Raw genomic sequence first — 25,042 nt, forward strand, 5'->3', positions numbered from 1 at the left:
GTAGTCCATATCGTCCTTTGTTACAATGATTTCTTTATGTGTACTAGGCCTGAGAAAGACTGGCTTGACAGTTATACTTGAGCCTTTTATTTTAATAAACATTCCCTTTGGAATTGGAAGATAAATGTGTTTATGTGGTATTTGATAGTATACATCAGGTTTATATACGGCAACAGTACTCCTGTACCCTCATTTTTTTTTTTTTTTTTTTTTTTTCACAAAAAGATATGGCCTACATTAAAACATCCATGACCAGACTTGTATGTATGCTTTTTAAAGGCTTGAACCCCAGATGCTTTCAGTAGGTAAAGGGGTGTACAGTGGCAAGTATTGTTTCAGCTGTTACATTCTGACATTTTATTACTGATTTTACTTTTTGTGTAGCCAGTCCTAGCATCTCTGTCCCTTGTGGGGACAAGTCAGTAATTTAAGTCTTACTAAAATCAGAGAATCTGTATTTCTAAACAGAAGTATGTAGAGAGATAGGTTATTTCAGAGGTCTTGTTTTGTTACTTATAAAACCAGTTTAAAACAGTGTTAAGCGCGTTTCTTTTACATATCTGAAAATTTTATTGGCCAGTGTCAGTAAACAAAATAGAACACTGTGAGACTACACCCTGCAGGTGGCAAAAGTGAAAGCAGTGTGCCCTCTGTGACTGTGCTGCTGGCACAGTGTAAGGCTGTCTGAACAACTGGTCCAGTCCTATAAACCCAGTACTACAAAGCCCCTACAGCTTGGGGATGTCCTACAGAACGGACAGTATTGAGATGCTTTTCACTTACCTCCTGTACATAAATACACAACATGAGATCTTCCGTTGAGCATTTTAGTTTAGGCAGTCATAACCATTGCACATTTGGAAAAAGAAAATATTAATAAAGTAAGATATTTAACAGTCTGTTTTTGGCCTCATACATTTCTCCCCATTCGTTGAACTTTCCCCAATTATGTAAAGCAGTGAAGTTGACATATTTACACAAATGTGAAAGGATCCAATCAACATTTGAACATAGAAGCAAAGAGGTAGGTGGCTAATCAGTCTATCTAAAACTTCATCTTAATGCTTAAATTATCAGCTTGTGAGTAAATATTTTACATTATTTAAACAAAGATGTGTAATATTGTTTGCTCTTTAATTTTACTTACAGATTTTCAATTTACATGGAACGGAGGTGCTTACAAAATAGTTACTTTTTAGCCAGATAGAAGGGAGGTATGTTTTAATAAATATCTCTTCCGTATTAATTTAGGTTCAAATTGGAATTTGGAACAGAATAACCAGGTTGTTCAGACAAACGCTGAGCGAATAAGGTGTTTCTCACTAACAAATGCGTAAGGAAATGAACACTATTTTGGGGCTCAAACTGCATATTTTAACTCTTTAATATTTTCAAAATTTACAAATCAGTACGAGAGAAACTCAAGAAAATTAAAGGACCTTGTATTTGGCACCCTAGCTTTGGGAACTTGTGTCAGAGCACAGATAAGAACTTGCTGTTGGTTCCATGTACCATAAGCAAGTGGCTAACCTCGGGTTAGAGGAATTACAAGTAGTTTGTGCTGGAAACCCATCTCCTCCCTTTCAGAGACGTCTTCATGTCCTAGCAGGCCAGACTATAGTGATACCAAGGAACTAAGGTAAGGTAGGTAATCCTAAAAACCAAGTTTTCTAGACCGTTTTCATCCTTTCAATAGTATATTTTAATTTAAAACTTCAAATACCTTATGACTAAATTGCAACCTTCCATGTAATGTTGCTTTTTACTTGGGTATGCATCAAATGCAGTAATTTCCAAAGCAGATCTGATTTTACAAGAGCAACTTAATAAATATTAACTTTATCTTTACTGCATTTGTTTATAAGCAAAGTATTACTTTGTCGGGGCTTATCTCATCTTCAGTGTCTGGGATAGTGGGCAGCAGAGCAGATCGAGTCAAACCCCAAAATTTTTGAGGTGACATGTCTTTTTTGGTGGCCGTAAATTTCCATCCAATATGGCTTGCACAGATCCTACACTGGGCGATAGTCCAAGCATATCTACAAAATTAAAGAAAGGTATCAGTTAAGGAAACACATTTCTTTACCGCAAGCCTATCATTGTATAAAGTTGTTACTAAGAGCTAAATTCTGTATTGTTTCCTGAAACAAACCTGATTGTGCTCTTAAGCTGTGTTTATTTTTTTCTCTCTTGGCATTGGACAAAAAACTGAATCTTGTTGATATGGGTTAACTTGCAGGTACCTTTCCTTGGTGGTTTTGTACACCATCCACCTCCAGAAATACATTCTCGTGAGTTAAAATAGGTGGTGGGAGGGAGAGATACATGAATTTCTCATCTAAAAATCTAAGAACTACTTCACTGAAGTAAGTATGATTTTGTCAGAAAATTCATCCAGAAACTCAAATTATAACTAGCAAAATAAACCAAATCATGTAACTGAAACCATTCCCTAGGTATATTCCCACATGTTTATTAAAAGTTAATTCTAGTTTTAATCCTTATAAATAAGATTGGACAATCCAAGTGATACGGTCTTATGTCCAAAATGGCAATTATTTTAAATTTAGAGAAAGCCTGGGGGACGGTGTTTTAAGCAAACGTGGGGCTTGATCTCAACTATCCTGAGATCACGACCTGAGCAGAAACTAAAAGACACTTAACCAATTGTGCTACTCAGGTGCCCCCCAAAAATCTTTGCTTGCCTCTTTCAAAATCAAAGAATGACCCAGAATTCCCTCAGCCTTACTCTCTTCAAGAACCCTAAGTAGTTCCCAGGTGGTGCTGCTGGTCCCAGGCTCCTACTTTGAAGAGCACTGTGCTAAAGAAAAAAAAAAATGAAGAAAACCAGAATTCAATGGCTTTTCCAGCTGTTTTGTTTGTCACTGCTTGGGAAATACTCTCTGGTTTGACATACTACAGAATGTGGTTTAGATAGTTTTACTGGGTTATAAGCCAGCTGGTTTTCAGAATGAGCTAAAAGGAAAAATGAAAAGTCTGGATTAAATGCATAGTAAATTTAAGGATAACTGCAGTTGGCAACCTTCTAACTTTATATTTAGTGAGAGTATGCCAAAGAAGCTGTTACTAGCTATTCATAAAATGAAGAGCATTTAAATAGTATTCATCTCATTGTCTATTTTTGATTACAATTCTAACAACTCTGCTTAGGACTCTGTCCAGTTAAGGCAACCCCCGCCCCGGCCCCCACAAAAGTAACCACCACATTACCCAGGAAACCAGCTGTGCTCTGTAGAAGGCCGGCCTATGAGGTTCAAGTTGCAAGCCTTATACACGGTCAGTGTCTCATGCACATATCCATGAGGATTCACATAAGCTGCCATTGGTCCACACAACGATAAACTACAAGAGAAAATCAGCATAGAAGATAAGTCAAAATGGGAAGGAGAAAGTCTAACGAGGTTATAGGATACCTCCTATACATCAGACCTTTAGTATGTGAACAGGAGGTTGGGAGTCAGCCCAGTTTCATTCAGTCTACATGTTTGTAAAACGGAGCTCATCTGAAGGAGTCTCTGAGAGTGGAAGTACAGTGAAAAGGTCCTATTAGGCATCCTTGGGTAACTGATTACTTTGTAGGCAACGGTTTCCTTACTGTCCTCATTTATAATTATCATTTTGTACTAAAGTAATTCTTACATATTTATGTCACACAGGATCAGTACATGTTCAGAAGGGCCCTATGTGTGCCTAGAAGATCCTACCTGAGGTGTTCATCTTAGGTCCTTAATCACTAGGAAAATAAATTATCTAGCAGGAATGGGGAAAAAAAGAATTGCCCCCTTGTTTGACTTTTCCATGCTCACTACTCGTGAATCATATCTTACATCACCACTGCTGCTGAGCACCCAGTCAGGAAGGGTTTCTTAAACTCCCATAGAGCGTTTGCTGAATGACTGTTTTTAATAAGGGAGATATACGGATAATGGAAATACAGCCTTGAGTATAACTCTGTTAGAGCAGTTGGGAAAATGTATTCAGAAGTATACTGAACATTTCTCACCTGAATATTTCATTTTTGGTTGTTATTTCTGTTTCTTGACATTGTTTACAGCAAAGAGATGTGCACTAAAAAAATTAAGAGAAAATTAATGGGGGAAATTCACACTTGTTTAATTACGTAATTACACAGCCCATCAAGAAACTAAAGTATTGCTCCCTCTAAATACCATGCTTTCCTTCCAACCATTCAAAAACAGAGTTTTAAAGTAGGACTGAGAAAACCTCTGAGATCTGACACATACTCACTTATAAAACTACTGACTTTGTAGGACAAAAAGTAATAGATACATATAAGCACAAATGCTTTGTGCAGAAAGGGACGTGTTTGAGTGATGTAAGAACAGTCTAAGTGTCTGTATGATCCCCAGTGAAATATCTCAATTATCCTTTAAATCATGTAAAACTAGCGGGGTGGCTGGGTAGTTCATTTGGTTAAGTGTCAGCCTTCGGCTCAGGTCATGATCTCAGGGTCCTGGGACAGAGTCTCACGTTGGGTTCCTTGCTCAGAGGGGAGTCTGTTTCCCCCTCTCCCCTCATTGATGCTTGCTGTCTTTCTCTAGGGCACTCTCTCTCTCAAATAAATAAAATCTTGAAAAAAATAAATCATGTAAAACTAGCGAACAACTAGTTTTCTAATTGCATGACTACAAGACTGAGTCCCATAGATAATCAAGCCTAAAATATGGGTGTCATGAACATGGTAACTTTACTCACTTTATTCATAATATCTAGTTCACAGCGAAGTCGTTGGATGGCACTACCAATTTTAAGGAGCTGAATCCTTAATACATCATCAATAGGAAGACAAGCAGCTACTCTGTAAGAAAAATCTTAAAGGACATGGTGGTTTTTTAAGTTTTTTTAAATTTTTGAAGCAGATATGAACCATATAATAGTGTCTTTTTGAAATAAACCCTCTCTACAGAGTTCCCAAAGAATGTATTGGACATAATTATAAACAATACTAAAATACACTAGCTATTGAGTATATATTCTTAGGAAGTTCCAAAATTAATTTATTTTCCCATAATTGGTTTTAGAAATGTCTTTTATTTATTTTGAGCAATATAGGTGGGAAAGTTTATTGCAGTGAGAGTGGCAAGCTCCAAAGAGCTGCGCCCCGGAGTTTGGGTTTCTTTTATTAACACTTTTTTTGTTTTGATCTTTTAAACATGAAAATCAAACCCATGATTTAAGAGTCAGTCTGCTACAAGACTAGAAAAATGGCTACAGTAACTGGACCTAACAACCAGAGAGATTCTATGTACGTGAGATAAATAAGTCTTAGAACTAGGGTCCTTTTGAAAGTCATCTTAAAGAACATGGAGAGTCCTGACACTCAAGTTTTTGAACGTGCCCCATTTACTGCAATTTGGTCTATGGCCATAACACCCTGACCATGCCTGATCTTGTCTGCAATTTGAACTTAACAGGAAAACTGCTTAAGATCAGACTGCTCATAAAATTGAAGAACTCTGTTACAGTTAACTACTCCAAAACAAATGTATATGCTTTTCAGAACAAATAAAAATATTAAACAGAAAAATGATTTACTAAAACATCAAAGGCCATAGGAAGGAAGTAGACTTTGCATACCTATTGGATTTGAAGGAAGAGAATCATCTTTTAGATTTTCATCCCATTCACGCAGCTGTTTCTTGATTCTATCCATTAAAGTTTCCTTGTTTAAAATAAAAGCAGCCATAATAAGATTCACAGACTTTTTAGAACTTAGTGCCAGATTTTCAACTCATAAAATAAAACTAATGTATTAGTAGCAACTGAAGTCCTCACTGTACTAAAATCTGAATCCCTGTTTAAAAGTGTTTGTTTTCTTAAGCTCCGATGACCAAAGCCCCAGTTCATGGGCCCAGCACTAAGTTGGCTTTCCAGGCCCCTCTCCTCCACCGTCTTCACTAGGGAAAATGACTAACATTTGTTGAATGTCCTACTATGTGCCAAGTATAGTAACTATCATTATTCCCATTTTTAAAATCCAATTATTTAGGTAAGTAATTTGCCCCAACCACAGAGGAAATGATAGAAGAGCTTCAAACACAGTCTTTTGTGTCTAAAACCCTGATTCTTTGAACAATTCCAGTTTAAGTTTTGAAAGGCACGGTGATGCCTAAGTATTACAATTTGAGAAGCAAAACACCTGAGGATGTAGAGGACTAACTGGGGATCAGGAGAGAAGTTCATATTTTCGTATAGGAAAAAAACCAAAATAATATTACGGGATTCTTTAATTTTCTAAATCTACCTATGCTCACATTTCAAATCCCTAATAGACCCCAAAAATGTCTCATGCTGTCCTAAATTTATAAGCCACTAGAAACTAGGAAAATGAAAAATTCTATAGACTAAAGGCAAAGTGAATTCAGTAGTATCTGATTCCTTCATGCTCTACCTAAATGTAAAGGATGGGATTAGTTCTGAAAATAAGATACTACTGAGTATGAAAGACCCTTAATTATGACAAGGCTTACCCCAGAAAAAAGTACAAGGTAATACTTACAGCATCATATAAGGAATATAGCCAGCGAGGCCATGAAGTCAAATTTGCACAATGAAACTTTCTCTGAAAACAGAAAAAAAAAGTTACTTAAGAAACTCTATAAAGATTCTTATAGTGGAAAGAAAAAATACCTGAAAATTAATTTTGGCCCTGGAAAAAAATTTTTACTTTCAAAAATATGGAACATTTTGTAGATAACCCTGTATCTGATGGTTTTCTATTAAATTTGACAATCATGTTTTCTTATATCTTGCATGTTTTTCATGTATCTTTCAATTTACATTGTAACTAGAATCGTCATTCTTTTTTTTTTAATTATTTATTTGACAGAGAGGGAGAGAGATCATAAGTAGGCAGAGAGAGAGAGGGGGAAGCAAGATCCCTGCCGAGCAGAGCGCTGGATGCGGGACTCGATCCCAGGACTCTGAGATCATGATCTGAGCTGAAGGCAGAGGCTTAACCCACTGAGCCACCCAGGTGCCCTAGAATTGTCAATCTTACTGGCAAAGTTCATGAAATTTCAGTGCCAAGCAAACTTAGTAAAATTAAGATGAACTTGAAGAGTGACTAAACATACTTCTGTTAACCACATTACCTGCCTTTATACTATTATTTGTTGTTCAGTATGCACAGTGAAAATATCATCCAAATGCTCTTTGTGTAAAACTTTCGATGGCTTTCAACTGAATAACCAAGAGGCAAACATAAGAAATTAGGCAATTCAAAGAAAACAATGATCATACAATTGAGACTCAGCATGGTTAAGTCTCCATTTAACAGGATTCAGAGAAAGGGGAAAAGCACTGGGTATGTCTTCCAATTGCTGTATTTTGGAATCCAAATGAGAGTGTGCCTGAATCCATAGAAAAATGTGAATTATACTTAAATTTCAGTAGAATTTCTACATTTGATGAGAAGGCTCAATAATCATTAAGATGTAGTCCTCAAAGTTTATATTCAATGTAATACCAACATGACTGGAATTAAGAAGCATAAGTTAAAGTTCATTTGGAAAAATAAATGTGTAAAACCTACCAAGAAAGTCTGGAAAACAAGGTGTTTTATAGGACACAAAAATATGACTGGGAGAACATACTGCAGTAGTGCATTGTCGTGTATGTATATAGGAGAGGATGTACTGCACCTGATCAAGCAAGGCCTATCAAACCCAAGGAGAGTAAAGAATGATTACATCTTTTTCAACAAAACAAAACCTACAGAGATCCAGATATTCATACTTTTGGAAACTGTTAACTGACATTGGGTATGACACATGAAAAGTGGGTGGGAAAGAAGGAAGGTGGCTCAATACAGACCGTCCCAAGCAAAGCAAGCTCTTAAGACTTAACAAAATGAAAGGGAGGTCCTATGCTTGTACTCGCAAGACCAAATGAATGTGAAACGGGGAAGGGACACGATTCATGTAGGAAAGACTTGGGACTTAGCTGATAGTTACGAACTAACCCTTGTGCTGCAGAGCTCATATCCTACTCTCGCTGCAATCCTGTGCTTGAAGAAGTCCAGAATCTAAGATGAGACAACACTGTTCCCCTTCTGTGACAGAAATGGGAACCTCAATTGTCAGGGACCAGGATGCTAGGAGGAGGCCGAGAGTTTGCTCTACAGATGTTCAGTTTGGAGCTGCCTCTCAAGGGGACATGATAATTACTTTTAAATATTTCAGGAACTACTTACATGGATGAAGATAGACTGTTTTTCAAGGCTCATGAACCAATGGATTCTTTAATGAGATGAATTTTTGGTTCAATATAATCCTTCTTGTATTTGAAGCTACCAAAAGATAGGTCTGGGATGGCCTCCAAGTACATGTTTGAAAAGTAATTTAAGCCAGAGGAGCCAGAACATAAGACACGTAAGTTACTCTTCAGTCAGTTCTTTATGTTTAAGACAAAAAAAGTTAAGACTAAGGATTTTGGTCACAGTACAAATAAATACTACAGAATAAACAAACAAAATAAAACACACTAAAGCAGCCTATCAGGCAACCCTGACTATTCAGGAATAACAAAGGCGTCTATGTCCGTATGTGTCTTACAAAAATTCTCTAGTTTGGCAGCATTCTCATCCACGTTCTAAAGACAGGGAAGCAGAGGCACAGAAGGATGGTAAAACTTGCCCAAGGTCACAGATCATAAATGGGGACTGCTAGACTGCATCCAGGGAGTCTGACTAACCATTATTCAAATATTCAAAAACTTTTGAGCACCCAGCATGTGTCAGGCATTAATTATCTTTACACATTTGGGGTAAACCAGGGATTAAAACAAAGACTAAAATTCTTATCCTGTGGAGCATATACTTAGTGCAGAGAAGCTTACTTTCTGGTGGTATACTCAGAATTATAAAACGACAAAAATCCAACAGAGCTTCAGTGTGGCTGACTGACACACACTACACACTCCCTGTTCAGTTATTAAGCTACACTTAGAATGATGGGAGAATGATCATTTTGTAATACAAAAGCATATAATTTTATTTGGCACTCATGTCAAGATAGAAGCCAAACCAATTTATTCATCTATAAACATTCCTTCCCATGAGAACATAAGGTGACCAGAGAGCATGGCCCGCTAGTCTACTGAGAGCAGAGCAGCGGGTCAGGATGGTAACCACATGCCCTACTGCCCATGCGTGCTTGGCGAATGTGATCAGCCTGCAACACAGGTGTCTCAGTTCTGTACCTTTTTACAATGAGAAGGCCATTAAAATTCTTTATCAGGATTATCATGACAGACTCTAAAGTTCTAATCATAGATCAATTAAATACATTTATCCTTCATATTTGTGATGTGTTTTATAAAGTCAACTATACAAACTGAAGTATACCAAAAAAGACCAGCTAGCTTATACACAGCAAATAATGCCCCAAATTAGGGCATTTCTGTATCTCCAATTTCAAGTCCAATTTAGACTTCTGACACAGTAAGCAGAGGCTCCTGTCTTGTATCTGGATAATAGTGATGGTAAGTTCTAGCAATTTATCGGCATTCTTCACATATATCAACGCCATGACTTACTTCTTAAAAGGGCTATACCTCAAAAAAATTGTAGTACCAGCCCCAAAAGTTAGGTGCTTAAAAATGACCACTGATTGACTCTCTAGAGAAGATGTAGTCACTCTGGGAACAGGATTTACTACTGAAAAAAGGCAGAAAGCCCCTTAAAATGAAATATCTGTTACCTGAAGGAAATTCATCACATTCTTCCATTTTAAACTTAATAACTATAGCTCCACCTTTGTCTTCCAATAATGTGGAATATTTTAAAAAATGTGAAACTCCACTTAAATGGTTCTTTGAAGTACAGTGAAACTGGAAGAGTAATGTAAAATGCTAAACATGAATAGTAAATCATCATCACTGATATACACAGTGACCAAAGGTGGTCATTTATTGTATTAAATCCCATCACGATCAGCAATGTAAATAATGAAAGTAATGTATTCAAGTAATTCAAAAGCTACTAGTTTTTGTTTCCTTCCTTCATTTACCAAATCCCTACTTGAATGAAAAAACGGGAATGGAAAGATATGCTCTTTCCTACTCTGAGAGTTCCAAACTCCTCAAGGCAGATACACAACTACAAGGATAAGATGTATGCCTGGGAAATCACAAATCTGTCCGCGGAAGTCCCTAACCACGCAGAGCCTAAGATTTCAAGACTTTTTTCTTCTTTATTATAAAAATAGGCAAAGGCTGTTACTGTTTTACTGCCCCTATTATTATTCTGGGACAAGACAAAAACAGATTCTTAAGTTCCTATGAAAAGGCAAAGCAACAGTAGCCACAAACACCTTGAAAAAAGAGAAAACTAGCAAGGGGGTTACCAGTTATATTTATATTTACAAAAATTATAAATTGTCAACGACTGTAACACTATTATGGAGACTGACAACAAAGCAGAAGAAAATGAAGAATCATGAATTTGGTCTACATGACATCCAGTCATAGCAGTGAAGGAAATTATGAGTTTTTCAGAAAATGCTAACAGCACAATAGGGAGCCATCAGGAAAAAAAATAGAACTGAATTCATACCAGGATAAACCATACATGGATAAAAGCTTAAAAGTTTTGATTTCATTAAGATCAATGAAATCAACAATCAAAAGTAAAAGATGACATTTTTAGTATTTTTTTTTTTTTACAAGATTCCTCTGGGGAAGTAATTTCTAGATATAATTTAGAATGCAGAAGCATTAACAAAGGTAAATTCAACTACCTAAGGACAAAAAAAAAAAAACAACAACCTTTCTAAAATATGCTAAAGACAAGTCACAAACCAGGGAAAATGTTTGGAACCCATTAAGTACAGACAAAGGTAAGTTTCCCGACACATGAAGAACTCCTAAAAATCTACAAAGGACAAATAAAATGAACAGATGCTTCCTAGTAGAGAAAATACAAATTGCCATTCAACATAAAATGTTATACCTCATTCATATCCAAAGAAATTCATATTAAATCTCAAACAAGATTCTGTATTTTACTTATCAGATCATCAAAAATTACGTTGAACACTACACTGTGAAGCTGATACCAGGGTACACTTAGGAACAACCTCTTTACTAAGGCAGTCTGAAAATATCCATCCAAATTACAAATGCAGCTTCCCTATCCTCCAATAATCCCACGTCTCAAAATTTATCATAGGTATTTATGTGTATGAAGGGTCAGTACACGGTCATCTTTGGGAACTGGTTAGACACAGGCTAGTGCGGCCACACCAGAGAACACTGCAGCTCTGGCAGTAACAAGGAAGCTGTGTTCCAAAAGCCAATACAGAAAATCTCCTATAAGAAAGAACAAACTGAGAATATCTCTGTCTTCACAGAGAAAGTATGGCAGACTTGGAAACCAACGTGTGAGCCTGCATTGGAGGGCTTTGCCCTTGGGAATCAGTCGATGTTCAGTTCTTCCCTGTTCCGTATGAGCATGGCTTATAAATTTAGCAAGACTAGAAAGATGAGCATCAAACACTTTCTTAATTTGTTTCTGCATTTCAGTTTTTTACATTTCATAGTCAACTCTTTACTGATGAACACAGTAGGGCTGTAATAAAGGAATGAAGAGAGAGTCTGGGTAAGGAGGGAGTGTACTTAAAAACGTGTACATCATGTTCCCGAGTAGGCTAAAGAAAAGCTTCCTCACTGAGAACCCCACTACAAGAAACCCAGGGAGGGGTGAATGGCACTGAGATAGGAAATAAGTAAACATTAGTTTCAAAGATCGAATCATAGAACAAGCAACATTTCCAGATGGAAATGAGCTCTGGAAGAGTGTTCCCTGAGTATCCTGGCTGAACTCCTTAGGGATTAGGGACATTCTCTGATGCTGCCCTGCTGGAGTGGAAGATGACACAGGAATACTTGTGGAAGCTTAATTTTTTGTCATTTGGGATGTGCAGTTCTCAATGGCAAATGTGAAGAGAAGTGTGTGCAGTTTCAAGGTTCACTGAATATACTTCAGGAAGGCCACACTCTGAGACCCTCGAAATATCATTTCTGCTAAAAAGCTGGGGCAGTTTGGTAAGCTTGGGCTGGCTTAGAATCACATGAGCATCTTCCAATTCTGACTACCTACTTCTCAGACATGGAAGACAAACGGATGCACTGCTTAAGATGCTGGTGGGTAGTATGGGGCAGATGCGAATAAACTCTATGAAGAGAGGAGTGAATTGAGCCTTAGATCCATCTAAAGACAAGCGGTGTTATGCGATCTAGTCCTGTGGTATGTAGCACCCGGCTAACGGTGCGGTAAGCCAAACCAGAGACAGGACCAGCACACGTGGACTGCCAAGGACACCTATCATCCCCTTTCCCTTCACTTTGTGAGTGGCTCAGGGCGGAGAACAGTTTTTTAGGCCATCTGTAGTCCAAAATAAATGAAGCAATTTTTCTTGCCTAGTGATCTAGATCCAAATTTCAGAACCTAACAGACTTTACTCAAATTTTAAGCAAGGGAACACATTTAACAATCTGCAATACACACAGGATGGAGGAATTGTATTTCCTAAACCTAAAACCTTTTATGCCTCTCTTCTTCCTTAGCACCTTCTGTTTAGTCCTTGGCAACTCTGAACATGAAAGTAACCGAGTGCTAATGTTTGAGGGGCTAGAATTATTATTATTATTATTATTATTATTATTATTATTATACAAGTAAGACAAGAGGGGAAAAACGGACCTGGTTCCAAACCAACATGCTTCCTTGGTCTTTTCAGGTCTGGTTCTCCTTGCCTGTGGTAAGCCAGTGGCAGCCCTGTTGCAAAGGCCTAATTCAGAATTTACTGCGAACAAGCTAAGGTGCTGTAGCCACAGGACAGGAAGTCAATCAGTAATTCACACAAAGATCAGAATAAAGTCTTATTTGTTTAACTCATCATGTTCAGGGTTAAGACGGCAAGATCCCACAGACAAGGACACACAGCCAGCATGGAGCACTTAAGCCAGGAATGAATGACCGTCACACCCTACCCTTACCACTTTAACAAAGAAAAATTAGGATTTTTTTCATGGTTAATTTTTAACAACCAATCTTAGTGCAGAAGAATGATACAAATCAAAACACTTGATATCCCCTAAAAAACAAGTCCATGGTTGAAACATGCAACTATCTAAATATGATAAATAGGCAGCATCTTGACACAGTTTCCTTGCCACATAACATCACACTAGCACCCGGTGCTGAACACACTATTAGGCATTAAACAACTTAATAAATTCCAAAGCTACTCCCTTGGAGCCCATGTACCTCAGAGCTGACTCTGACATACTTATTTCAAGTGATATTTAAAATAACCATGGTGACAGAATCTTCCACTGTTCTACCATTAAACTAAAACAGGGGTGAAAGTATGTCTATATCAGGTTTGAAAAAAGAAGGATTGCCTAACTATACAAAAGTTGCCTGCAAACTTAAGGCAGTATTTCTTAAATCTTCAAAAATATTAGTGTTAAGGTGGCATGGGAATCCTTAAGCACTCTAAACATTTATTAGATTCTTTCTAGAAACACTTGTTAAAACACACAAAACCATGTCTCTGATTGCCCAACCGAGAAACAGAATAACAAGATCAAGAAGCCCACAGACACCTGGTTATGAGCCTGCTGCCTGCCAAGAAGCCATCCTCACAAGGCCCTCTCTGAAAACTAGACGAACTCGACCTCAAGAACATTAAAAGTGGTGGTACACGGACTAGTGTAGAATACTCCTTTTTCAATTGTCTATACTGATATTCAATCAGGATCCTATGGTAATTTACTCACAATTAAAACCTGCATGACTTGAAAAAGAATAGAGGTGATTAGTGCACAATTTTTCAGGTTAAAATAGAAACTGTCTCCATATTTTAAAAAGATAAACCTCAAAGAACCTATACTTCCTAAATTTAAAAATGGATAGTCATTTTCTTTAGGCAGGAATTGTATACTCAAAACTGATACATCTCAAAAATGAGTAGAAACAGGCTTCATCAATTATTTTCTAGAGTGATCTAGCCAAAAGGGTATGTGTAAGAATAATGCCGAAACAACCAATGCTTTAACAGGGCACACAGTCTCAAGCCAACTTTTGTGGTGTCGACCACAATGTATAAACAGATAGCTAAAAAGTTTTTCAGAAGTCCAGAAGAACTTAAATACATGACTACTATGTGCTACTTGAAACTCTTCTTTAAGGTAATGTGTTTGTGATTCAAGAGCCAAACATCTGATCTGATGGTAAGAGATTTAGTAAGAGATTTCTCCAGAACTAAAAAATCACAAACTATTAATTAATATACAACTGAAAGGCATAGCACCAAGAACACCTTACAGAACTGTGACATTCTACTATTTTTGCAAACTGCTTTTACATAAATGGCTGCCCATGAAATTTTCAGAAGCTCTAGCTTTGATCAAATGCAGCTAGATTATTACCACAGAAGGTGTCTGGGTAATGAATAATGAGAGTTGTGTTCCTTTCTTAAATACAGGAAAAAAGCAACCTGTCTTCATTTTTTGAAGATGCATAAAAAGTCAGTTTCTCACCTTCTGGTATTTCTGCCACCATTTACATGAATACTGGTCTTCCCATGAGACAGGTTTTGAAGGAAATATCTGGCATTTATTGAGGGATTCTAACTGAACTGCAGACATGGTTGAAGGCAACACACATTCAGGAAGAATTTGCACTTTAGCTTGCTGGATTCTAAAATAAAGAGAACCAAGCATGGTGTTCATTTTTAAAATAAACTAACTCAAACTATTAAGTTTCTAAACATTATGGGTAATTTTAAATACTAAGATTTTCAGTTTTCTTTTTTAAACATATCCATAGGATACTGATGTTAAGATGCAAGAATTTTCAGAAAATACTTTATTCCAGAAATTATAACAATGTTAAAAATCAAAGATAACCTAAAGCATAGATTTTCAATCTCACTGTGAAATGTAAAGGGAGATTTGTATATTTCAGATAAATATAGAGTCTACTGATGAAAGAAAATTTAAAAAATCAAATTACAACCATCTACTACTGCTTGATACTTCTAAATTAGTTTCTTATACATTCTTAAATACCCTACACCCCCTCCCAGATTCCCATCTGCTGCCTGGCTTTTACACCTGTCCCTTCTCCTGAGTCTAACCTAACTGGAAGAATAGGTAGAGAAAGGAACAGAAAATCAAGAACCCACTTATATGGATAGTTAAAATAAGACTACAGAATTACATGTACCCTGTATTGATACGTGCGTTCTTTTTCTCCTCCTCAAACATTTAACCTGAAAATGCAAAGAATCAAAATATGCGTATTATCTTTTCTTACCTAAAAATTACTTAAACTCCCATGAGAGTGAAGTCACCATTTCCAGACTGCTACTTGAGAATATCATACCCACAAACATCTCATCATGAACAAATGCCAACAGGAATACTGTACCTATGAGCTATTTTCTTCTGAGGCATTTCTCCTAGAGTACAGCTCTTGAAATGCAGAATGTATTAGTACATTCAAATGCTGGAACAAATCACTATCAGACTGACAAAATTCAATGTATTACAGTTTCTGCTTTATTATTAATTATGTTTAGAAATTCTCAAGTGGTTTTTCATATTATTCACTGCCTTGACCCACAAAAAGTTAGGAGTGAAATTTTGATACTTCTACTTATTTATTAAATGAAAATGGCTAACTTGGTTAGACTCATTCCACTAATTTTATTTCCCTCCTGCAAGCTCAAAATCTCTTTCTTCAGCTGTCACATGAACACAAATAATCTTACTTTTAAAAACAAAAGCGTGTGCCATTCTACAGAAACGTTTAGAAATCGGAGTCTTCTTGAAGGTCATCAGCAACTAAATTATGAATGATGTTTAACTCAACTATCATGTACGATTTTATTGTATCTTGATAAAAATATCAATGTTACTGAAAGATCGGCTTTCTGATCCTTTTACTGATTAGTCTGCAGTACCAGCTGCCCCAACTGCCTTGCAGGACTGAGAAACGCTCTCCACTGCTTTTGCTAGACATGCCCAGGGCCTGCTGCACACACGTGCTAGTTCTCCCACCTGGTGGGTTCTGTTTTAAACAAACCTACTTTTCTTTCTTTCCAATCTGTTTACAGCAGTTGTTTTGTGATTATAGTTACATAATTTATGTAAGTAATATTAAAAAACCAATGAAATATGACTTAAATAAAATGGCTTTAATGAATAAAGCTGAGCAATAAAAACTGCTTTCAAATTAGGTTCAGACAGTTCTAATAATTCAGATAATTATTGATTATTGGTTTTGGATATGACCTGTAGGAGAACTTGTCCTGTAATTCCCAATAGGGTATTAATCTCCTTCTCTCCACATACTAAGGAATCCTCAGGAATTTTTGAAGGGTTCTATGGTGATTCAATGACACACTTCTACTTTTTCATTAACTTTTCAAATACAAACAAACAAAACTTCCATGTGTTCAGAAAATGCTGAAGAAATAAAGACTCCTAACTCAGAAGAGGTCAGAAGGCAGTGCTATATAGTTTTTAAATGAAGGGTCATTTACATAAAAGAGATGTGACTATTATCTAGCACTACTTGACTGGAGAAAAGGAAACTGGCTTGAGTTTCAAGGTGCTATGGAGGAGTTCAAGTAGAGTAAGAAGAGCATAAGTTTGGGGACTTAGAATCAACTAACTGTTGCTTACTAGCTGCATGAATTTGGGCAAATCGCTTCATCTCTCTAGTACTTAGTTGTCTTATTTGGAAAAAGAGGAAAAAGCCCTATATTATCTCCATCTCACCATTTCTACTAAAGGGAGTTACAAGCCAGAGGGGCAAAGCAATGAGAGAAACCCCATTCTAGGGAAGCCTTTTATAGTAAGAAAGACTCACTTCTGTGAGAGTTCTTAGCAGTGGGTCTATGGAATAATAAAGAGAATGTTCCCATGCCAAATCTTGTCTAACCCTATCAGTTTCATGTTTATCTTCATTAGAGTCAAACATAATCTTTGACCTGTTTTCAGAGTTAATGGTCTACTGCCATCTTGTGTTGAAAAGAGTTTTTCTACAATCAAAAGTGAAGAAAGCCTCACAAACATACTTTTCTCCCAAGTCATTTTTCTTTTATGGTTCCTATAATATAGTATCCACAAATAATAACAATTTTATAAGTAGGAGGATAAGAAGTACTTTAAATATGGAACTGTTAGTAAAATCTGCAGTAACAAAACAGCTTGCTAATTATCACAATGCAGAGCCCCCAGGAGCACACTGTTTCATTCATTCACATAGCATTTATGGTTCTAAGTGTAGAACATACAGGAGTGTTAGTCATTGTCCTCAGGCAGCTCATCTATTGATGGAGACTGATATACAATCCTATAATGATAGTACAGTGTATTAACAACACAAGAGTCTGCACTGGGAATGTTCTGAGGGTACCACTGAGGGCTCTGGCATCTCATCCCTCATTTTTCTATGCTTTCTCTAGCCCCAAAGGGTGGCTTGACTTGTCCATTATACTCCCATAATTCAGTGATGTTTGTAAATATCCATCATGTGAACAAGACAACACTTCTGAAGTTGCACGTGTTCAGCAGATATCATCTGTTCAACACAGAGGTCAGGTAACATCTTCAGCTTCTATAAAGAGACCGATTCACTAGGACTGGGTGAACCCCAAGAATCTGTATCCTTGTAACACATCACAGGTGATTCTTATGTGCCAGAGTTGAGAACCACTCCCTCAAGAGGTAACATCGATTATCTGGACAAATGCTTATTTTGTTTTGCTTTGTTTTTAAAAGGATAAAGAAAGGTGAACTGGATTTTTTTTTTTTTTTTTGATGAGGTTAGTGATACTTTAAAAGCCTGAACCATGAGAACCATGCCTCAATAACTGTTAAAGCACCATACTCAGAGAATTTCCAAACTTTGTAAGGTACAGAGACAACAAACATTTACTGACCACTTATTATATGTTAATACATTCGTGGGTGATGTAAAATTCACACCAGAGATGGGTGCTAACTGCAAATGGCTTCTACAGTTCAGATGGAACAGCTGGCAGGTGCAACCAGTGTGGTTTTCAAATATCACAGGAATACTGCAAACACCACAGCTGTCCCGGTGTGCACACAGAGTGCTCAGAAGCTTGTGGCCTCCCCACTCTGAAGAGAGGCCTTCAATCCCAAAGAGGCCCTATCCCCAAAGACAATGCAGTTTGGGTTTATATGACTCTTCTCAAACCTGGAGGGTCATGAGAATCACCTGGAAATCATGAAAAAAAGCCTCACCCAAGGTTAAACCACTCTTTAGGGATGGGAGATGAGAATGAAACCCAAGCTTCTATAGTTTTAACACTTCCTAAGTGGTTCTGATGTATAGCCAAAATGGAAACCACCAGGCTATACCTTCAAAGGAAAGAGAACAACTAATTCAAAGTTGCAAAATGTGAAGGATCAGTACAATAGAAAAAAAAAATAAGAAAACCACTTCATTTAATGATGTACACACAGCTTTAAGATCCATGGTATTTCTTACCCATCTGACTGTGTTCTTAGCTCAAGGACTTTGAACCTTTGTCTTCCAATTGCTTTCACTTTCACTATCTCAATTCCGAAATCCTGTTCTTCTCGATAGGCATATATCTCTGCTGTTGTTCCAAACTGTGCTTCCCTCTCCTGTATATTACTTCCAAGATAAATTTCAAAAGGAAATAATTTTGAACATTTAATTTTTAAATATGCAAAGCTGGCAAAAAAATTTAAATGTGCAAAGTGGCAAAAGCAATACACATGATAAAAAAGTTACAGCATTCAGCCCTTACTGCAAAGCTATTATTATTTTATTTTGAAATCACATGAGGAATGCAGACATAGGAGGCTTCAGTATTACAATGAGAGCAAAAAACAAACAAACAAAAAAGGAATTACAAATAGAGCTCTTTAGGAAAATAATAGGTCTCTAGTCATTGAAAATGATCTAAGACTGATAGGGGTTTAAACTCTCATTTTCCAAATGAGACATTCTTTTACTTCAGTAGACCATCATTTCTGCTGCTTAATATTAGCAGCACTGTAGTTGGGTGGGAAATCCCTGCATTCATTTCCTGCCTCTACCACTGATTTCCTTCAGTTGCCACAGAATACCTGAAATATCAGTTTGCCACAGTCTATAACGGGACAACTTACGAATTCTGAGAGACAGAGAAAAGAACAAGTTACTCCTTTGTAAAAGTAATCCTTTACATTAAAATGTCAAGCCCTCTTTCTCTTTAAATGATAGTGCTTGAAAATAAGATTCCAGAAATTTTCATTAGACAGAAATGATTAAATTTCAAATATCAGAAAGTTTAATTGTGTGTTACAGTAAATGTCTGATCTAAATGGTAATAAGAACAGTAAAAATATTCCAACTTGCACTTTCAATCTTTTCATCAAAATTTCTCACCTCACATCCTTATCTAGTCTCCTGTGCATGCAAAATAATAGTCAGGTTTGGCTTTAACAGTGACCTCTGCTGTGGCTGTACATGAGAGAATGTGTTAAGCAAATTCATTCTAATATTTTACCTGTATGCAAGAACTGCAAAGGTTCTGTCTTTCTGAATTAAATTCCGCACCATACTGACTTCCTGAGGACGAAAAAGCTGAAGAGGTAAGGTCTGCCCAGGGATCAGGATCATCATCACCTGTGGCAGAACTGGAATAACCTGACAGCTGTCGTCATCGTGCAAAGTCCTGCCATGAAATTCTTCCATATCAGCGCCCAGATACTATTTAAGAAAACACAGATATGCTGTCATTTTAGACATGTAATAAAAGTACAAACTCAACAGACTAAAGAGCAAATCAGATTAAAAGAAATATAAACAGACACAAGTATTTATTTAAATAACAAAGTCAGTGCATCAGCCTCCCACATGAGAATCTAATTCTGATTCTTACGAGTGGAAGTTCTATTATCTTTTGAGGAATGTCTCACAAATTCAAGAGCATTTTTTAGTTCAAAATATTTTTCTTTGACTAAGATAAAAAACATCTCTATGTCCAAATATCACACATGACAACTATAAAATGTTAAAATGTTAACTAACACCCTAGCACCAAGTAGTGCAGAGAGTAAGGAGTACTTTAGTAGCTTCATCACTAGCAGAAACATACGGAGGAAGACAATTCTTCAAAGAATTGTCCAGGACATAGTATCAAATCGCTTGAAAATTAGCATGTGTTTAGAGTTAAGCATGTGTAGTTACTGGCAAATGCCCATGTCCTCATCCACAATTCTTACTATGAAGTAATATCCAATAAGGCTAACCTCAGTCACTTGTTGTAAGGAACCTCCATCTACTGTCATATGTATGCATCTACTGTATAAGATTTGTTACAGTACATACTGTATGTGATGTCGGCAGACTGGTGTCAAAATTTATGACGTTCGGTTTTTTGGCTTCTTTGCTATCCTGATCTTCGACTTCCATTTCAATTTCATCTTCTTCCTCACTCTCTGCTGTAAAAGTAGAAGAGTATGAGAAACAAAAAATGGATGCAAGAAAATGTCAAAGCAATGTTTCCCTCCAAATGCATAATTCCTTCATGAGGATTCTGAGCCCATGAGAGGGCTTCTTCTAAACACCCCTCGCATGTGGTGATCTCCACATCTTGTGAAGAGGCAGCCGGAGCCTAGGGTCTATGCCGGCCTCTGTCACCAACCACGTTTTTGTTTTTTGGTTTTTTTTTTCTTGTTGGAATAGTTCAAGATTTACATAAAGATTGCAAAGACCAACCAAAAAAAAAAAAAAAAAGATTGCAAACAGATTGCAAAGACAGTACAGAGATTTCCTTTTCCTGTAGCTCTCCCCTCCACTTACCCTATAAGCTAACATCTTCTATTAGTATGGTACACTTGTCTAAGCTATCAGTGTGGGTACATTACTACTAACTAATCGCCACATTTTATTAGAATTTTCTTATTTTCACCCACTATCCTTTTTCTGTTTCAGGATCCCATCCAGGTTGGCACATGACATTTACTTGTCATGTCTCCTTAGCCTCCTTGGGGCTGATTTCTCAAACTTTCCTTATTGTTAATGGCCTTCACATTTGTGAGGAGTACTAATTAGGCATTTTGTAGCATGTCCCTCAATTAGAATTTGATATATTTCTCATGATTACACTGACTTTTTATGTACCTTGGAGAGAAGACCACAAGGGGTTAAGGGCTGTGTTCCTCACATCGTATCAAGGGTGCAACTATTAATATGACTTATCACTGTGGATGCTGACCATAATCACCCGCCTGAGGTATTCTTTGTCAGGTTTCTCTACTGTAAAGTTACTCTTTTCCTCCTTTCCACATTGTAATCTCTGGAAGCCAATTACACAGCACAACTCACACTTAAGAGGTGAGGGACTATGCTCCCTTCTCCTTGAAAAGGAAGTATCTACATAAATATTTAAATTCTTCAGTGTGGGAGATTTGTTTCTTCCCTCTTGCCAGTAGTAACTAACTTAGACGCCTTACTTAGACAACTCATTTCACCTGATTATGCCTTAGTTTCCACTGAGAAAAATGACAGGCAGGAACAAGAGAATCTCTAAGCTTCTTTCAAACTCTTAATTTTAAGAGTTTTTACAGAAGATAGGAATGAAGGAGGGAGGGAGAAAAGGAAGGAAGGAAGGAAGGAAAGCCCTTTAATTAAAATAGAAAAAGTTAACATTACTACCCAGCAAAAATATTCTCATAGCAGGGACATCACTTCCTTGGCTGTCACTGTACTATTAAAAAATGAATTGTCTGTAATCATTTTCATTCCAATTTTGTTTTGGAATTTTAAATTAAAAATAAAGATCACATGGAACTTAAAACATATTTTAAAGTAATTATTTTAGAAAACTCTCCCCACACATAATTTTTAAATTATGAAAACTAAGCCGATCTACTTTAAAACCTTGATGTTATTAGTAATAGAAAGTTAGAAAAATAGGTGCTATTCTACTAATTGGGAGTCCGTCCTGTTAACGCCAGCTGTGGGTAAAATTCCTACCCTAGATCAGCAGTTCTCAACCAGGGGCGATTTTGCCCCTCAAGGGATATTTGGAAATGTCTGGAAATATATTTGTCACAACTAGGAGAGCCCTACTGGCATCTAGTGGGCAGAGGCCAGAGATGCTGCTAAATATCTTATAAGGATTGCATCGGGCAGGACAGTTCCTCACAACAAAGAATTTTCCAGCCACCCCCCCCCCCCCAATCTAACGTGTTGAGGTTAAGAAATCCTGGCCTAGAAAAACTGAATCTCATTTTTTACCTCATATTTCCTATACTTTTAAATGCCCCAAATACACTTCTAAACAGGTAAAATGTCATTACAAAACTGTCATTTTCTTTTGTGTATGTCACTATTTAAATCAAGTTACTTCCAGCTAGGTTCCTGACAAGAAAAAAAAAGTTTTTCAATGTAGTAATTGCCTTGGACTTTCTCTTAATTCTCAGGAATTCCTAGATACAGGGATTGGTCAAAAAGAGTAATAGTTATTTCAACTTACATTTAAATGGTTGGTAGTTGTCTAACACTTTACACATATTTTTGCTAAAAACAGAGAATTTCCCCCAAAAGTTAAAAAAAAAAAAAAGAATCTCAATCAATTTCCTTATATACAGTCACCTTTGTCATAAATATGGCCAAAACCCACTTCCCTGTACTCGGTTGTTTATTTCTTAATGTTTCCTTTGGCCAAGATGGATTCTATGCATCTTAAATATTAAACTATTTCCTTAGCGTTTACAGAGGATAAACAACTCATACTACATGGACTTATGGGTGATCCAATGTTTCTTTACAAACAAAACTCATATGATTTAGAAAAGCTTTATCATATCTACAACCTCTGTGGGCCTTCTCACTCCTGATTCTTTTTTTCCTTTTTTAAAGATTTATTTATTAATTTGAGAGAGAGAATGTGCGCATGGGAGCGTGGAGGGGGGAGAGGGAGAGAATCTTCAAGCAGACTCCCCTCTGAGTGCGCAGCTGATGCAGGGGCTAGATCCCAGGACCCCGAGATCATGACCCAAGCAGAAATCAAGAGTCAGCTGCTTAACCAACTGAGCCACCCAGACACCCCCTCACTCCTGATTCTTTTCAACAAAACACACACTGTGTTTGGAACTATCAGGGTGAAGCCTGATGACTCATCTCATGCAGGAGCACCACATGAATGCCAACAGAACATCAGTAACCTCCTGAAACACTGGATCTGGCAGATTCAGAGTGGGGCTGATGTCTCTGAAATAAACAGCTCAGCTCTTCAGTCAAAGGCTGACACACTTACCTTCATGTCAATTCAGTTAGGTTGGCTTCAGGAACAACCACCGACTCTGACTCTGGTTTATTTTTACATAAAAGGACCCTTCTATATGGTGGGCATGCATTCAGTCTTCTCCTTCAAGTCACACAACTCCCAGGGGACAAAATAATCCTTCAAGAAAAGCTTTCCTTGGGCAACTCCCTGTAACCCACAATTGTTTTTTGGCAACCCACGGAAAAAAGCCTCAACCCGCTGGCAAAAGACTCAAGCGCCCCCCAACAAATTTGACTCAACCTACCTCATAGACCTTCTCTTCCACAACCCCATCCTAAGTGTATGCTTTTGGATGTCTTCAGATCCATTTCACAATGCTTTACCTCAATCTCTCTTAAGAAGAATACCAGCATTAATTTATCAGGTCCTAAATCAACTACCTTTTGCCTCATTGAGATTATAAACCTCCTCAACTACCAGACTGTGTATCATACCTATTTTCAACTCCACAACATCTAACCAGCATGAGGTGAAGGAACTCCCGTAACAGACCCAGTCTGTCTAGTAACCTCTTAAAAAGCATCACTCTTCTATTGCTTTCCATGACAAATTTGTAATGAATTCATACGCTGTTTTTCTGCCCAGGCGTCTAATATAAAGCCAAGGTCTAAGTTTTCGTGAAATATAATGGAAAAAGAAAACTGAATATAAGATGACACTCCTAAGTCTCTATCAAGCATATTCTACTACCTGCTTGAGCTACAGGCCTTGAGAAAAACATACCAATACTGCCTTGGCAGTGAAGTGGTTAAGCGACCAAGGCTATGCTGACTGAAGGACTAGAACTGCAGTTCCGGCTCTGCAACTGTGTCACCTTGGGCAAGTCACTGAACTAATCCACTAATTCATTTCTCACCTACCAAATCGGGATCAGAAAAGTTATGCGGGGAGGATTAAACAGAGAGATGTATGCAAAGCGCTTACTGTAGGGCCCCTGAAATGGTAAGTGCTTCATACTTGTTAGCTGTCACTCTTATTAAACGGAAGAAGTCCAGAAAAGTAACGGTTGTTAACCTGCCCGGGTCCCCCATATCCCCCCACCCCCGTTTCCCCCTCAGTTTTAAGCCGCTTTCTTGGAGCCAAGTTCTGGACACACAATGGACAGAGAGGGGAGGGTCTCTGTCCTTGGGAGCAGGCCCCTCCCCAATCCCAAAACCCTCGCCCATAGCCTGGGGCGACCCGGCGTGAGAGAGATGCGCCGGGACCGGTCTCCGGCCAGAGGCCTGACGTGCGACCGCCTTTCCGGAGCGCCCCGGCAGGCCTCGGTGCCCCCCCGCCCGTCTCCCTAGCCCTTCCGCGCCGCTCAAGGCTCGAGCCTCGCCCCGTCCCGCCGCCGGGGACCAGCCCCGGGAGGTTACCAGGGAGGAGCGGCAGGTGGTTGCCCATGTTGTGCGCAGCGTCCTGCGGGTCTCTCTCGCCGGCCATGTCTGTTTACCCGCAGAGGAGGCTGGGACAGGGCGGTGCCCGAGCAGCCTGGGGAGAGTCCGCACCGCGCCGCCGCAGCCGCGCACCGGGGCCACAGCGCCCTCTGGCGGCCCCCAGGGCCACAGCGCGGCGGGAAACCGTGCAGCCCGCCCAAAGGCGGACGCGCAGCGGGCTCAGAAAGCTGTCCCTGCCACTCGTGACTTCCTGCCCACTGCGGTCTT

At 38.1% G+C, this 25,042-nt stretch overlaps 1 protein-coding gene across 6 annotated transcripts; it reads right to left on the reverse strand.

Annotated features, from left to right (window-relative positions):
- Positions 1–813: 813 nt before the first annotated feature.
- CRBN (cereblon) lies at positions 814–24,850 on the reverse strand. 6 transcript variants are annotated; one of them, XM_045990558.1, is made up of 13 exons: positions 24,755–24,810; positions 23,641–23,729; positions 23,367–23,543; positions 20,432–20,541; positions 19,608–19,810; positions 18,578–18,727; positions 14,590–14,749; positions 6,542–6,604; positions 5,620–5,704; positions 4,738–4,853; positions 4,025–4,089; positions 3,232–3,363; positions 814–2,039 (listed from the first exon to the last, which is right to left on the reverse strand). In XM_045990558.1, the coding sequence occupies exons 4-13, from the start codon at positions 20,513–20,515 to the stop codon at positions 1,859–1,861; spliced, it is 1,239 nt and encodes a 412-aa protein (XP_045846514.1). In that variant the 5' UTR covers positions 20,516–20,541; positions 23,367–23,543; positions 23,641–23,729; positions 24,755–24,810; the 3' UTR covers positions 814–1,858. The 6 variants fall into 6 exon arrangements, with proteins under 6 accessions (XP_045846514.1, XP_045846511.1, XP_045846515.1 ...); XM_045990555.1 differs by having other exon boundaries at positions 20,432–20,544; XM_045990559.1 differs by having other exon boundaries at positions 20,432–20,544; positions 23,367–23,492; positions 24,755–24,786.
- Between the last annotated feature and the right edge of the window lie 192 nt (positions 24,851–25,042).

This window comes from Meles meles, chromosome 20 (assembly GCF_922984935.1).
Source record: "Meles meles chromosome 20, mMelMel3.1 paternal haplotype, whole genome shotgun sequence".
In the NCBI taxonomy this organism is placed as follows: Eukaryota; Metazoa; Chordata; class Mammalia; order Carnivora; family Mustelidae; genus Meles; species Meles meles.